Below are 17,718 nucleotides of genomic sequence, written 5' to 3'. Positions count from 1 at the left end.
CCATCAATCTTTATTGTTTTATGTATGCCGACCAAAGCAGAAAAAAGTTTGTACAAAATAGATTAACGTAATACAAGACAAAGACAGTATTTTGACACTGTCACAGATGTATTATAATAATTATATGTTGTAATATGAACATTAGAAGTAGTATTATGAGTATTATAAGTAGTTTAAGTATCATGTATTATTATGAATATTATATTTAGTATTGTGTGTATTATATGAAATATTATGAGTATTATAGTAGTATTATGTGTTTTATATGTAGTATGTATATTGTAAGTAAAATAAGTATTATAAGTAGTATCATGACTATCATAAGTAGTATAATGATTATTAGAAGTAATATTTTGAGTACACTACAGTAGCTGTCAATATTACAGTTTGGAATGTGTTTTGTTTAGCCCCAGTTTCTGCCACTACTTCCTATTTTGTGGTTTTATTTTGTTACATTACATTTAAGTTTCCTGTTTTGGTTGTTAGTTCTGTGTATTACTTTATGACACTTAACACCAATTTGCTTATTTTAAAGTTATTATTTCCTGTTTGCTAAAATGACAGGTACTCATACCTGTGTATTTCTATACACAGGTGTTTCATCTATATGAACTACTCTACTCTAGGCTGACCATACGTCCTCTTTTCCCCAGACATGTCCTCTTTTGCGGGGGTGTCCGGGCGGGATTTCTTAGATGCCTCAAATGTCCGGCATTTTGAGTTAGGGTTGCGTGTATTTTCAATGTACATCTTGGGCAGGGATCGGCAACCACTAACAACTAAATTAAGGGCGTGCCGTGATGGCACTGCATATATTAGTGTTGTGTCGTTCGCGAACGATTCTTTCGAAAGAACGAATCTTTTGAGTGAACGTACTGAACCGAATCACTTCATGAACTGATTCGTTCCTTTCTCAGTTCAGTTGAGCTCCGCTGCGACCATGCCGGTATAAGTGGAACTGGCACATTCTGTGACTCACTGAACCCTCGACGTCGGCGAACGACGCAGCCAATGAGAGGGCGGGGGGAGGGACTGAGCGAACGATTCGTTCACCGCGGATTAACGACATGAATCACTCAGTGAACGACAACGCTCTCGCTCTCTGCTCTGCTTGTCCCAATGCCGCGAGTGATTCTCCCCCCGTCGCGGGGATATGTTTCATGCCATTGGCATCCGTTCTCCATTCATTCTCCAAGCTAACGGCTAATGTTGACTCAAGCCACATGAAAACAAACACACGTCCCCATTATCTCAACACATAAAGTTAAAGAAAATCCGTGCAGGCTGAGCAGCAGCGACGCGAGGGGGAGGGGCGGAGGGTAACGTGTAGGGCAGGCTGTTTTGAGAAGATTTAAAATAAAAATAATAACTAATGTATGTACACATACATAGGCTATTATTTACACAGTTATTGTAACAAAAATAAATTTCTCCTTGGGGATCAATTCTGATTCATATTATTATTATTATTATTATCCATTCTACTGCAACTGTTGTTGTTGTTGTTGTTTAGTAGCTATCATAATCATTATAATAATGCTGATTTGCAATTAAACTGTACTGCTGCTGCAGAAGTGATTCGGTTCACGTACTGAACTGCGGCCACAGTGTGGCGTTGTCAGTCACTGATTCTAGTGATTCGTACTGTCAAAAGAACTGCAGAAGTGATTCGGTACACGTACTGAACTGCGGCCACAGTGTGGCGTTGTCAGTCACTGATTCTAGTGATTATTACAGTCAAAAGAACTGCCGATCCCATGAAAACAAGCCACATGAAAACTGTTTTGAGAAGATTTAAAATAAAAATAATAACTAATGTATGTACACATACATAGGCTATCATTTACACAGTTATTGTAACAAAAATAAATTTCTCCTTGGGGATCAATTCTGATTCATATTATTATTATTATTATTATTATTATTATTATTATCCCTTCTACTGCAACTGTTGTTGTTGTTAGATTAACGCGAGTCCCTACGCAGTGCGCGAATGTCTGCACTGTACTGTCTGTACTACGCACACCCCCCCCCCACCCCCCCAATTTTTATTTTGGGAGGGGGGGTGATTCGGTGAACAAATTTTTTGAACGAATCAATTTAAGGAACAGATTCTAGTGATTCAGTACAGTCAAAAGAACTGCCGATCCCATCACTAGCACACGTGGGAGACAGCAAGGCATACTTGGTCAACAGCCACACAGCTTACACTGACGGTGATCGTATAAAACAACTTTAACACTGTTACGTTACAAATATGCGCCACACTGTGAACCCACACCAAAAAAGAATGACAAATACATTTCTGGAGAACCTCCGCACCGTAACACAACATAAACACAACACAACAAATACCCAGAATCCCATGCAGCCCTAACTCTCTAACCTCAACCGACGCACGGAGGGAGGGGGGGGTGATGTGTGGGGGGGGGGGGGGGGGGGGTTTGGTGCTAGCGGGGCGTATAATGTAGACTGGGAGAGTTAGGGCTGCATGGGATTCTGGGTATTTGTTGTGTTGTGTTTATGTTGTGTTACGGTGCAGAGGTTCTCCAGAAATGTATTTGTCATTTTTTTTTGGTGTGGGTTCACAGTGTGGCGCATATTTGTAACGTAACAGTGTTAAAGTTGTTTTATACGTCCACCGTCAGTGTAACCTGTGTGGCTGCTGACCTAGTAAGCTTTGCTGTCATATTCGTGTGCAAGCAGAAGATGCATTCAACATGTGGCCAAGCAGGTATACTGTTTAAGCAGGCTGTAGAGGGCGCTAAAGGCAGTGCCATCACGCCCAAATTTCGGGTGTCTCCCGGGAAAAGTGGGAGGATTAGCAACTATGACGCTGTTGAACGCCATTCATGTAAATCTCGCGGGCCGCACTAACTTTAAACTGTCATATTAAAGTGCGGGCCGGGGCGCGTGTCTAAGACCCATGGTTTAAACATAGCACAAAGCAATAAAAATCTTTGTATACAGTGTTATTTCATTTTAAATTTCAAAAGAGTTTAGAGGCTCCCATTGTTTTCTTTCATTTGTGAAACCCGTCAAAATGGCTCTTTGAGTGATAAAGGTTGCCGACCCTAGACTCTAGGGTTAAGTTAAGAAGGGGTTAAACAAAACAAGCTGTGAAGGTGCGCACGCAGAAACATTCGTGAGGGAGGGGCAGAGACACAGAGCGAGAGAGCTAGTGAGTGGAGACAGACATGAAAACAAGAAATGCCGAAAAGTAAATGCAACTTCACGGATGATTTGCGGAAAAATTATTTGTGTTTTGGTCCTGGCCGTGACTCATGGGAAGCAGAATGCACTGTGTGCAAAGCAGGAACGTGTATATCTGTGGCAAACAAAGATCTACAAGCCCATATCGACACTACAAAGCACAAAACAGCTGTGCAGGGCGAGAGCTCGTTTATGACAACCTTTTTCCAAAACACAACATAGAATGTGAGATATAACAGAATAATGCATACATTTGTCATTTGTTTTCAAAACGCTTACAAAAAAGTGGTACCCCAAAAATGTACTGTGGGACCCCATTTGTATGATTTGATGGGATCCCTGGGACCCCATTTTGAAAATTCCTAGCGCCAACACTACTGTCAACATAGGAGAAAAAATGCTTTATTTAAATAAATATATTATTTATGAAGCAAGTTCGAGTATCATTGGCAAATTTTCACCTAGTCCCAGCCTTGGCGTGCTGCCCGCTTTGGCACGCATATATGTGTCCTTCTCTTTGGGATTTCAGAATATGGTCAGCCTACTCTACTCATTTATGTTAACTACTTTATACACAGATGTGTCATCTACGTTAGCTACTCTATACACAGGTGTGTCGTTTTTGTTCACCACGCTATACAAAGGTATATCATCTATGTTGGCTACTTCATAATCAGGTGTGCCAATTACTGTATGTTCCCTACTATATAAACAAGTTATTATTTCCTGTTTGCTAAGATGACAGGTACTCATCCTGTGTATTTCTATACACAGGTATTTCATCTATATTAACTACTCTATACACAGGTGTGCCATTTTTGTTAACTACTCTATACACAGGTGTGTCATCTATGTTAACTACTATAGAAACAGGTGTGTCATCTATTGTATGTTATCTACTATATGCACAAGTGTGCCATCTACTGTAGGTTAGCTGCTCTATACACAGGTGTGCCATCTATGTTAGCTGCTCTATACACAACTGTGTCATCGTTGTTCACTTATCTATACACAGGTGTCCCATCTATATTAGTTAGTTAGGCATGTAGAGTTGGGTGTCATCAGCATAACAGTGAAAGCTAACACCGTATTTGCGTGTGATGTCACTTAGCGGCAGCATGTAGATGCTGAAGAGTGCAGGGCCAAGAACCGAACCCTGTGGAACTCCGCACGTTACCTTAACATACTCCGAGGTCACATTGTTATGGGAGACGCACTGCATCCTGTCAGTAAGATAAGAGTTAAACCAAGAAAAGTCTAAGTCTGACATACCAATAAGTGTTTTGATACGTTCTAATACATTTCTAGAATGTTATGATCGACGGTATGGAAAGGCAGCGCTAAGATCAAGTAGCAGCAACATGGATGAAGTATCAGATTCCATAGTTAGCAATAGATCATTAGTCACTCATGTGAGGGCTGTCTCCGTAGAGCGATTTGCCCTGAAACCGGAAAAAAAATGTTTTTGTCTCTCATAATGGTTGTGAACGTTAGGCAACATTTTTTTTAAAGTGCAGTTCCCCTTTAAGGCACTTTTATATATTAATGTATTTATTTTAGACACATTTATTGATTTCTTGTTTTAAGCACATTGATTTCTGCATTCTAGGCCCATATATAGATTTATAAATGTTTTGGCACATTTATCAATTTAGTTATTTTAGGCACATTTATTGAGTTATGTTTTTTAAACCACATTTCTTGATTTTATTATTTGAGACACATTCATTGATTTATTTATTTTAGCCACATTTATGGTTTATTTATTTGAAGTGCATTTATTAATTATTTATTTTTGGCACATTTATATATTGATTGATTTATTTTAAGAGGATTTATTCTTTTTTTTTTTTTTAAATCTTGGCACATTTATGGATTTCATCATTCTACATAGATGTATTTATGTATTGTAGACACATTTTATTAATGTGTGTATTGATTTCTCTATTTTAGGCACATTTATGCCAGAGTATTGACAGTATAAATTTGATGTTGAATCTTTCCTTGTTATTCCTTCCAAATATTGTTGTTTTTGTTGTTGGTTACTTGAAGTCACACAGGTTTGGTTTCATGTTTGTCTTGTATGTAAATTGTGATCATGTTACTAATGATGTTCAACCCTTCCTCAGCTGTCTCACATGTGCTGTTTCTGTTTGTCAAACTCAGGGCTTCCAAACATTAACTTTACTGTCTAATAATGATAACAAAAAGTTGTGTGAGTTATGCAAATAATTGACTGTGCTTTATTAATTATTATACAGCTAAATGTAAATATATATTTATATATTCACACATACTGGGTTCTGTTTATATCATGTGGAAATGTGTCATTTGAAATGATAATAGTTTTAATATCTAGTCCAGCAGTATTTAAAGTCAACACATAAAAATACATCGATATGATGAATTTTGATCAATTTCAAACACTAAATTCTGACTTCTTATCTTTAAAGCAATGGCTCGGGAACATCAGAGGATCTCTTTTGGAAGTTGGATGCTCTGCAGACGTTCATCCGAGATCTTCATTGGCCAGAAGAGGAGTTTGGCAAACACTTAGAGACTCGACTGAAACTCATGTCCAGTGATATGATTGAATCATGCATAAAAAGGTAAGAAAGAAATATTAATTTATTGCAAGCAAGTGATTCTGCTACTGATAAAATATGGCATCAAGGCATCAAAAGACTGATTCTTCAGGGAGGCGATTCTTTCCAGAATCCATTCTCGATTCAAACAAATTCTCGCAATGTACCATGTGATTTATGAATTATAATAAAACCTTTTCAAAAAGCTCCTCTCTTAGCTGCTGACGTATGATGGATATGCACAGCGAGTAAGCACAAAGATGGCTTTAAAAAAAACGGCTTTAAAAAAAAAATCTATTCTGAAAAACTTTGAATCGTTTCAGAATTGTAATAAATAAGAATCGTGATTCAGATATTAATCAATTTGCGGTCCGCACTGTGATTGATACAACCTGATTGGGGGGGTATGTTTTATCTACCTCATTGTTTCAAGAAATTCATTGAGAGACGGTTATTACTTGTTTGATTTTTTTTTTATAACTGTGATCGGACTTTCATCCTGATGTACTGTACTGGCTGCAACATTGCATAGTTGTTCACATATGCATCTGTTTTTACGCATATGGGTTTGTTAATAAACTTTTGTCATAGTTCAAGGTTGTACAGGTATGTGATTTTTCCTTCTATAGTCAAAAATCTGTCTTTTTTATCTCTGTAAAAATATAAAATATTATTTTCCGTTTTTCTTCGTTTTTCCCGACCTACAATGTGTTAAAATATTGATACGTCTATACCCGTGTAATGAGTACGGTTTTTGATAATCCAGTGGTAAAAACTGTGGTTTTCCATTAAAAATTATTAACTTAAAAATTTAAGCTAAATAGCGAATCAACTCCACGGGCAGGGGACAAAATATACGGGAAACATCAATGATGGTTTACGTATAAGAACATCCATGATTGGTTGGTTGGTTTACTATGATGAGTCACAATTGGTTAAGATTAGGGCAAAACATTAAGGACAGGCCAATAGGAGGCAATATAGGGCGGGTCATCGAACCAGGAAGGGAAATCACAACAGACGCACACATCCCAAATGACGGCGCGAGAGGCGGTGAAGAGAAGTGGGAATATTCAAGCGGGCGATTTATATATTTAAAAAAAAATAGTGGAAGATGGCAGAGGGATTCTCTTACTTAGATTTTTCTTTTAGCGATGTAGATGACGTCTAGGAAACCCACAATGCGTATACTTGACCACATTTGGACAAATGTATGCGTCTGGATAAAACAATGCCCAAAACATTCATTTTAGTTGTTTACCTTTTAAGCCCAAATCAAAACTGCTCTCAACATGGAAGACGTGGAATACACATTTAAGAACACACATGATTGTGGCAGACATGTGATGACTTCGGCTACAGTATAGCCTGTCTGAATGTTAAATTTCATTTTCATTGGTGTTTTAGAACTAGACAGTAGCTGACATTTTGGAAGGAAGTTAACTATTAAAATAAACATTGTTTGTACTCTTTATGATTGTTGCATGATTTTTGCATTTGGAGCAGTTAGAAGTGGAGAGGGAGTCGAAGAGACAGACATTGGCTATAAAAATCCAAGGCAGAATCCACTGAAGCAGAAACAAAAAGGAAAATGCAAGCTGTTTAGAAATTTGCCAGGAAGGCTCATGTCAGAGCCATCAAAGCAAAAATGCCAAAGTGGTGTGTGAATGAACCAAAGTAATGTGTAAATAATGTCAATAACTAGATGAACCATCTGTGGCTGTGAAGTGAACACTAGTAAGGTTGTAAATACTGTATAGAGTAGGGTAACCCATGTGGTTCCTGTGGATGTGAACACAAGTTGTAATTACTGTAGTGACTAAATAACATAGTGACTGAAACAGACATAGAGATTCATTTGGATGAATGGAGTATGTATTTATGTCAACTGTTGATCATTTTGCAATTCTTTAAACACTGAAACATCTTTAAACGGTACATTTTTTGGCAATTTTTTGAAAATTAGCCCCTGACTTATTTTCAGTCTTTTTCATTAAGTTCAAATCACATGCATGGTTGTACTTTGTGACTGTTTAACACTGACTGTTTAAGCTAATTGTAGCTACTTATTCTAACATATTCAGTTTACTTGAAAAAAGTTGGGAAACAAATTGCCTCACTTTATTCAAGTAACCATTGATTGTCTTTAGTAAGATAAATTGTGCCAAAGGAAGAGAACTCCTCAACCATAAATCAATTCCGTACAATATCACTTCTAAGCGTAGAAGGCAAAATCTTATTTTCTGTACTGGCAAAAAGGATGACCTTATACATGACAGAGAACGGATATGTTGACACCTCTATCCAGAAAGGTGGAATTCCAGGATTCTTTGGATGCCTGGAACACACCGGAGTTCTCCAGTCAGATGCCAAAGCAAGCAAAGGCAACCTGACTGTTGTCTGGCTCGATCTGGCTAACGCCTACGGAGCAATCCCTCAGGCCCTCATTCACACTGCACTAGACCATTACCACATCCCTCTGCACATCAAGGGAATGATAACCAGCTACTTTGGAGGCATCCAGATACGGTTCAAAACAGCCAATTTCACAACTCAGTGGCAAAACCTGGAAAAGGTCATCGTAACTGGATGCACAATCTCCCCCATCCTCTTCATCATGGGTATGAACCTCCTCATAACAGCTGCTGGGAAAGAAGCCAGAGGACCAGCAATGGAATCAGGCAATCGACAACCCCCAATAAGAGGTTACATGGACGATCTTACTGTGACAACCACAACCCATGTGGAGGCGAGATGGGTGCTCACAGTTCTGGACCACATGGCAACATGGTCCAGAATGAAGTTTAAGCCCAAAAAATCAATGAGCACGGTGATCCGGAAAGGTAAACTGACGAACAGGTTCAAGCTGCAAGTGCAAGGAGAAGTGATTCCATCAATTGAGGAGAACCCTATAAAGTGCCTTGGAAAGTGGTTTGACAGCTCATTTACTGACAGGAACAACATCACCAGTACAGAGAAGCAGACAAAGGAGGGGCTGAGGAGGATTGAAAAATCAGGACTCCTTGGTAAATTTAAAACATGACTCTACCAACATGGACTGTTACCAAGACTCATGTGGCTGTTGACGGTGTATGACGTCCCTATGACATGTGTAGAAGGAGTGGAGAGAAAGATCAATAAGTACCTCATAAAATGGCTGGGAATCCCTCCAAGCTTCACATCAGTAGGCCTCTACATAAGATCAGGACAGCTCCAGCTTCCCTTGTCATCCGTGGTGGAGGAATTCAAGGTAGCAAAGTGCAGAGTTTTAATGACATACAGAGACTCCCAGGATGAACAAGTCAGACACGCAGGCGTCACTACGAGATCAGGACGCAAGTGGGGTGCTGACACAGCTGTTGCACAAGCTGTGAGCATGTTGAGGCTACGTGACATCATAGGAACGCCATGCACAGGAAGACAGGGTATTGGAACTTCCCATGTCCAACAGTGGAGTAAAGCAGAACCCAGGGAAAGAAGAACTATGATCCAGGAGAAAGTACGAAACCTGGAAGAGGAAGGTCGAAAATCAAGAGCAGTGGAACTAGTGTCCCAGGGAGCCTGGACCAAATGGGACCTCCCTAAGAGAACGATCACGTGGGCGGATCTATGGAAGCTGGAACCATTCCGCATCTCTTTCTTGCTGAGATCAGTGTATGACACACTCCCGACTCCAACACACTTGCACAGGTGGGGCATGAGAGAGGATCCACTATGCAAGCTTTGCGGGCAGAAAGGTACCATGGCGCACATCCTGTCAGGGTGTAAAACAGCACTCACCCAAGGGAGATACAGATGGCGTCATGACAAGGAGCTCATGACACTGGCTAACACCCTGGAGCAGCAGAGATGCAAGAAACGGCAACCACAAGGGAGAACAAGAGCAATCCGGTTTGTGAGGGAGGGAGAAAAGCCACTAACCACAGCAACATCAAGGAAGAGCCTATTGCAAATGGCTCGTTCTTGGGACATGAATGTAGACCTGGGAGGAAGGCTGCAGTTCCCCCAGGTTGTCCAGACAACCCTGAGGCCAGATGTGGTGCTGTGGTCTGAAGAGGCAAAGAAGATCATTCTCATAGAACTCACAGTCCCATGGGAAGAAGGGTGCGACCAAGCCTTTGAAAAGAAAAGTGCGAAATACCAGGACCTTTTGAATGACTGCAGGGGAAAAGGATGGCAGGCATGGCTGTTCCCAGTCGAGGTCGGCTGCAGAGGATTCCCTGCCCAGTCGGTATGGAGAATGCTCACAGCCTTGGGAATAACAGGGAAGAAGAGAAAGACAGCAGCTCGCAGGATGGGGGAGGCAGCAGAGAGAGCCTCTTGCTGGTTATGGAGCAGGAGAGACAAGATGAGCTGGAAGCCAGGAGGAGGATATAGGCAGTGACTTGGCCACCACTGCCAGCCCACCAGCGGTAGGGCTTTGCGGTTCAGGGTCGAAACACCCAATGACCGCTGGATACCGTCTGATGATATCAAGTCCTCCTGGCCAAGGCTCCATTCACCTAAGGTGAATGAAGAGGAAAGCATCTCCAGATGTAATGCAATCAATGAAGGTCTAAGAGTGAACTTTCTTGTTGTCATTCAGTTATCTTACTTGAAATCTAAGAGTAAACTTACTTGTAGTCATTCACTAAGCTTACTTGAAATGTTTAAAACTTACCTAAAAACAATCTGTTCACCTAACTTTCAGTTGTTTATTAGTTTAACTTTAATTTGCCTTGGACGTTTACGTTAAAAAAATGAGGCAATCGGTTTCCCGACTTTTTTAAGAAAACTGAACTAGTTAGAATTTACAGTGTACATGCAAACTGGCACAGTTACGCACAAATGGCTGCGAGAAAGGAGAAGATGGCACTGCAATGACAGATGACAGAAGGAATATTTTGTGTATTTCAACATGTTTAGACAGTCAGCAATATAAATATTAAACATATCCAGCAATTACATTTTTGAGCTGCTGGATGACTTAAGGGCCAAGTTGGAGTCAGCAGACACAAATCTTGAAGAACTGCTTGCAACATTGCATTTTCTTGCATTTAAATCAAACATGTTCAAAAGGTGGTCTGCAGAAAACCTTGACAAAGGATATTTCTGTTTTTTTCCAACTCTCTAAAGAACTCGTGCAGCATTTGAGGCTAAGCTTCAGAGGAGCAGTCGGGCTACAGACTTTCGAGTGCCGCAGTCGATCTGCACCATGTTCAACGTGATGGTGGATGCCAAAGCTCAGTCTGCCAAGCTGTGTGCCATGGACCTGGATCAAGAGGTGAGGCTGAATGTGATCAGAAGCGGTGCTCTGAAAATTAAAGGGCTGTTTGCAACCTTTCGTGTGGCTGCCTAGAGGACGCTAATTTGAAAAAGGGTTGTTAGCATTATATCCTGTCCGCTTTCGGATTTGAGAAGGTAAACTATACCCGTAACCACAACATGACTGCAAAATTATTATTTGCTTCTCCTGGACTGCTTTTGTGTACAGTATGTGCCAGAGGTGTGGACTCGAGTCACATGACTTGGACTCGAGTCAGACTCGAGTCATGAATTTGATGACTTTAGACTCGACTTGACAAAATGTAAAGAGACTTGCAACTCGACTTAGACTTTAACATCAATGACTTGTGACTTCACTTGGACTTGAGGCTTTTGACTTGACATGACTTGCTACTTTCCCCAAAACCCAAACCTTAAAAAGTTATTTGGGAGCGCTCCGTATCTTTCATTTTATACGTCTGTGTCTATAAGCGTGTGTGCTGCTTGTCACCTGGTGTGCTGTCAGTACAACAGCCAATCAAATTAGATCTACGTTGTTTTCATCCCACAGCTCTCATGCAATCCAATTGCAGGACAACCACCGAACATGAGTTGTCAAACAATGCGGCAGTGAGAAACAATTATGCCAAAGTTGGTTTCGTTCGGGTATAAAAACTACGACTTGGTCAACAAAAAACGAATTGCCGTATGCAAATCACGCAGTTCGAATATTACAGACGGAGACGCAACAACTTCCAACTTCGTTCGACATTTGAAGTTGCACAAAGAAGGGTAAGTTTTGAATGTAAGATAACGTTTATTGGCTAAGTAACATGACTTTTATTTGCTGTGTAGTTAAATCAGTGAGGCTGTAAACTCACTGCTAACGTTATAACCATAGACATCTTATAAGGGTACGCAGCATTGAGCGCTACTGCCTACTGGCGCAGACGAGACGCGGAGCCGCCATCTTGGAGTGGTGATCCGCTCCACTCAGTGCAATTCATTTGGCAGGAGCAATGAACTGTCAACGCATTTAATTCATTTTACCTCACTGAATACCACTGATTTTCACGCGTTTTTTTGTCAACCGTGTAGCTATGATAACGAACACATGTTTTGGCGTTTTTATTATTCATAGTTTGCTTAACAGTAATATAATATTCTTATACGCTATAAATGACCAGACGTCCGAGATCAAAACTGGGAATATAAGCCCAGAGAAGAGGGAAAAAAACGGTCAGCTATTTTTAAGTTGAAGAAACAATATGATTAGATTATATATACATGCGTACATACTACATAAACATTGTATGAATACATTAGATATCTATATATTTTAGGGACCTATAGACTTTAACTCTGTTGCTGCAGCAGCAGGGAGTTTATTCTGTCTTGACACTTTGTATTGATATTTTGTATTACATTCTTCCCTTAAATGATAATGTTTACAGTGATTGTTTTATATCTATTTTTTATGTATGTCGCTTTGGATAAAAGCGTCTGCCAAATACTTAAACATATACAAACACCTGAAAGTCTTTATATCAGCTAAAACCACCAATCTGTTTAACTGGATTCAGAATAAAACCAAATGCTGTTTTACCCAACAATGTTAGTATTTGAATATTGTTACTTGAAGACTTATTCCTGGTTACAATTATACTGTTAAGAAAGTATTGTCTTATACTTTGCCTAAAATGAGAATGCATCATAATCAGTGGCGGCTGGTGAATTTTGTTTTAGGTGGGGCTGAAAGTTTGTAAAGCAAACCCCTGTAGGGGCGTCATCCTCCCCCAGAAGATTTCTTTGTGATTCTCACATACAAATATTGAAGATCTTTGCTCCTTCTCAACTTTGTGGTAATGTTATTTTCATAAAATACAACCAATAGTATGTTAATGTTTGTTTTTGCAAATGTGTTTATTCTGTAAAGGAATGAGTTAAATGTTTAAAATTGTTTAAACTATTAAAATGACTGGTTAATAGTGCTATTATGAATTGCAATGTCAGCACCATTTTTTTTCCTGCAATTTCAAACGCACTTGTTTTAATAAATAAATACAGCGTTTTAAAAGCATACACAATCTGTGTAAAAATATTAGTCTGTGGTTAAAAGGACTTGAAAGGACTCGAAACTCAAAATGCAGGACTTGGGACTTGACTTGAGACTTTCTAGTCTTGACTTTGGACTTGACTCTGGACTTGCCTGTCTTGACTCGGGACTTGACTCGAGACTTGAGGGCAAAGACTTGAGACTTACTTGTGACTTGCAAAGCAATGACTTGGTCCCACCTCTGGTATGTGCTCATGCTTGAACATATGGACGAGACAAAGTAATTTTTGCAAAGTAGGATTATTATTAATTAATCAAATATTTTCGGAGGATCCTCTAAGCGTTATTGCTATGGCCGTCACCTGACCACTACAACATGGTCACTATGTTGAAAAACTTAATCACATCCTTAGGACGGCGTGGCGAAGTTGGTAGAGTGGCTGTGCCAGCAATCGGAGTGTTGCTGGTTACTGGGGTTCAATTCCCACCTTCTACCGTCCTAGTCACGTCCGTTGTGTCCTTGGGCAAGACACTTCACCCTTTGCCTCTGATGGCTGCTGGTTAGTGCCTTGCATGGCAGCTCCCGCCATCAGTGCGTGAATGTGTGTGTGAATGGGTAAATGTGGAAATACTGTCAAAGCGCTTTGAGTACCTTGAAGGTAGAAAAGCGCTATACAAGTATAACCCATTTATCATTATCATTTATCCTTTGTAATTCCTCTAACTTAGAACTGCATTCCATGTGCTAAAACCACAGGCTTAAGTTGTTCTGCCAAATCGTTGACAGTAATATCTATGACCATTAGCCGTGTTGTTAGCATTATGTGTCCTGCATTGTCATTCCACATCACTCACGTCAAAGGCTCACCAAAGTCATGTGGAGCCGATGATGCGGAAGATGAAGTGCATCAACAGAGTTCATCTCCACTTAGCATTGCCCGGACAGTACTTGTTTGCATACAGTACACACACACATATATATATATATATATATATATATATATATATATATATATATATATATATATATATATATATATATATATATATATATATATATCAAGCAGTAGAAATGGATGGATGGATATATATATACATATACATACATCTATATATATGTGTGTGTGTGTATATATGTATTTGTGTGTCTGTATATTAAGTTAAAGTTAAAGTACCAATAATTGTCACACACACACTAGCTGTGGCGAAATTATTCTCTGCATTTGACCCATCACCCTTGATCACCACCTGGGAGGTGAGGGGAGCAGTAATATATATATATATATATATATATATATATATTACAAAGTAAGACAAATACTGCACTGTAATACGTATAAGATTTAATTTAACACAGTAATTTAGGCCAACAATATGTAGACTATGATTTAAAAAAATCTGTGATGTATGAAGCTGCAATATTTGAAGCGCAATGTGGCGAGGAACGACTAATTTACTATCTCATAGTAATTCACATCGACGTCCCACTTGGGTGAGCTTTCCTTGCCCTTATGTGGGCTCTGTACCGAGGATGTCGTTGTGGCTTGTGCAGCCCTTTGAGACACTTGTGATTTAGGGCTATATAAATAAACATTGATTGATTGATTGATGACTATATTGTGCGTTTTTTCATGTTAAGAGGGCTCTCAAATCATAAATAAATAAATGGGTTATACTTGTATAGCGCTTTTCTACCTTCAAGGTACTCAAAGCGCTTTGACAGTATTTCCACATTCACCCATTCACACACACATTCACACACTGATGGAGGGAGCGGCCATGCAAGGCGCTACCAGCACCCATCAGGAGCAAGGGTGAAGTGTCTTGCCCAAGGACACAACGGACGTGACTAGGATGGTAGAAGGTGGGGATTGAACCCCAGTAACCAGCAACCGTCCGATTGCTGGCACGGCCACTCTACCAACTTCGCCACGCCGTTAAAAATAATATTAATCCTACTTCGTCAGGTCTAGAACCAATTAGCCAAGGGACGAATCTACATAACTACAAAGGGTATGTTAAACATTCTTATACAACTATGACAGATTATAATCAGTTATAATGCAGACTTTTGATTAAGTCTGGTTAAAAAGGATTCAATGCAATATAAATGTGATTTATCGTAATAAAAACAAGATGATTTAAAGGATACTAGTCCTCAGTGAAACAATCAAATGGTTTTGACAGATAAGTTAGTTTTCATGTTCTTTGTGATATTTCCAGCGCCTTCCCTTTGATATTCAAATAATTTGACACGTGTCATATCACCTCCATATTTCTGTTTCTCAGCTGCTTTTTTCCTTCCTCTTTGTCTCGTGAACGTTTGTTTCGACACTCAGTAAGTGTGGCCACAAATTCAATTGTAATCACACCCTCCTTTTCCCAAATGTATAATTAGTCGTCTGTCTTCCTGCACTCCAATTGTTTGGATTTCATTAGCGTATGTGTAGATAGTTTTGAATATACATGGGGCTGGAAGTGAGAGAATTGGGAGCCTCATATTAATTACTGACAAAAAAATGAATTAGTACTCACTCTTCAAAGAGAAACAAAAGGATTCCTCCTGGTTGTACTGCCTCTGAGTTTCCATGACAGCATTAAAGCTCGGCTGAACTCGTCACTTCAACAACAAGATCAGGGGTCTTTTCCGGGCCAAGGACCCCCAAATTATATAGCATATTGTCACAATAAAGTCAAACCAAAAAACAGTAAAAAATAAATAAATAAAAAAAGTCGGAAAAAATACATAATGTAATGATAAATAAGCTTATCTTTTGATACTAAAATCTAATAATAATATGTTTTCTAACAGTGTTTCTTAACGCCCCTTAGAATCAAATTATCTGTTTTGTCAGCTGTGGTCCGCATGGTTAATGAGACAGAACACTGGTAGTAATATCTGGTGTTGAAAAATGAATTGACATTGTAGAAAAAGTTTTGGCAACAAATAATTACAAACATTGAAAAAATACAATATTTTTGGTGGATGTTTTCGATGCCAATTTTCATATTATGGTACACTTTTATTGTTTTTGTGTGTTTCAAAGGTTTTTATGATTGCTTCTCTTTTCTACGATCTCTTATCTTTTGTTTCGGTTTTACTTTATTAATGGCAGTGTTTTAGCGTGACGGGCGGGTGCCTGTGGGCGGGGCTTATAACAAGTTTACCCGGAAGCGGTTTTACTGGACTTGGGGGAGAGGCCCAAGACCGCCAAAGACACTGCAAAAGAATCCAGACAGGCGGCAGCAAAACATTGGAGAGAAACGCCACAATTTCCTCTTTAATTGTCGCATACACTAAAAGGTGAAACAGACGTCATTCACTGAGATATTTTTGTAATTGATAACTCGTATTAAAACAGAAGGCAGGCAAAGAAATGACACCATAAATAGGATCAGTAAGAATGTTAAAATATTTCTTATTTGTTCCTGTGTGCGGTTCACTGACTCCACAGCATTGACAGCCTTGCACTCTTTATGACACTCTACCCTCTCTCGTGCACTGGAAACGCCAGGTGACAGCGTGCCAAAGAGTATATTTTGACGCTCCTTCACTTCAGCAAGATACACGTCCTACTCCTTGTAGGTGAATTCTGAATGGGCAGAGTGTGGGATATCGGTTTGCATATTTAAATGATTTGCATATTTCAATGGGGGCGTGGACAGGGAGTGGCCAGTTGCACTCCAACATGTGCACTCAATTCCACACTGATTGGGATGTAATAAAGAAATGTGCTTAGATTAAAGCTTGCACACACTTTAATACATCTAAAACTGTTTGTGCGTACAACGTTTTCTGGATTTAAGCGTTCACCATTTTTTATTAGGTAATCTACGAAACCCTCAATACATGATGCCCCTGGCTTCTGTCGACTGTATGGGCTGCATCTTCACCGCAGGCACCCAGGCTCTATCCACTGCACGGGCTACATTTTCTGTGACAAAAATACAAATTCCACATTCATTAGCCAATTTGAAGCATTCCATATTTCACATTCATTTTATAGTCCTTTCATTTCTTTTTTTTTTGTTTATTTTTGTTTATTTTTTATTAATCAATCCAACAAAATAATACACAATAATGCTATAATAATACAATTACAATTCCAAAACCAAACCCGGCCCAGCAACATTCAGAATAGCAATCAACGGAGCAACTGAGAGGACACACAAACATGACACAAAACAATCCATAAGTAATCAAACAAAAACTAATAATTTTAGTATCAATTTTAATTTCAACAATGTTTCAGCTCAGCTTCACTTTTTGGCATTCACACGATGTCTGTAGAAATTGCTTTCCCTTATAATACAATAATGGTTTATAAAAAATAATCTAAATGTAAAAAAAATTGATCTGTTATGCTGAATGTTTACAATTCATTCAAATTTGTGAATATTAAGATGTTAGCATCGTCTTCATTGCCGTCACATCATAACTAATTAGGATTTGAATGGTTTTGTATTGAAAGTTGTATTTATAGTTATGTTATTAACATGTTTTAATTATTTTCCTTCTAGAGACAATATCATTCCCAAATTGACAATCTCATTGAGGAGACAGTGAAGGAGATGATAACCCTACTGGTTGCAAAGGTAAAGACCAGATTGATTTATCGA

The 17,718-nt window shown here is 39.1% G+C and overlaps 1 protein-coding gene across 4 annotated transcripts in view; it reads left to right on the top strand.

Moving 5' to 3' along the window:
* The window catches only part of LOC133647083 (calcium-dependent secretion activator 1), a 316,166-nt gene that overhangs the window by 209,160 nt on the left and 89,288 nt on the right, over positions 1-17,718 (top strand). For all 4 annotated transcript variants that reach the window (XM_062043190.1, XM_062043199.1, XM_062043182.1 and 1 more), the window contains 3 exons: positions 5,667-5,822; positions 10,914-11,061; positions 17,620-17,694. In XM_062043190.1, coding sequence (XP_061899174.1) covers positions 5,667-5,822; positions 10,914-11,061; positions 17,620-17,694 — 379 coding nt within the window. The remainder of the gene's footprint in view (positions 1-5,666; positions 5,823-10,913; positions 11,062-17,619; positions 17,695-17,718) is intronic.

This window comes from Entelurus aequoreus, linkage group LG01 (assembly GCF_033978785.1).
Source record: "Entelurus aequoreus isolate RoL-2023_Sb linkage group LG01, RoL_Eaeq_v1.1, whole genome shotgun sequence".
NCBI classification, from domain to species: domain Eukaryota; kingdom Metazoa; phylum Chordata; class Actinopteri; order Syngnathiformes; family Syngnathidae; genus Entelurus; species Entelurus aequoreus.
Note: the sequence above shows the minus strand (reverse complement) of the source record. Positions and strands in the feature narration are given on the sequence as shown.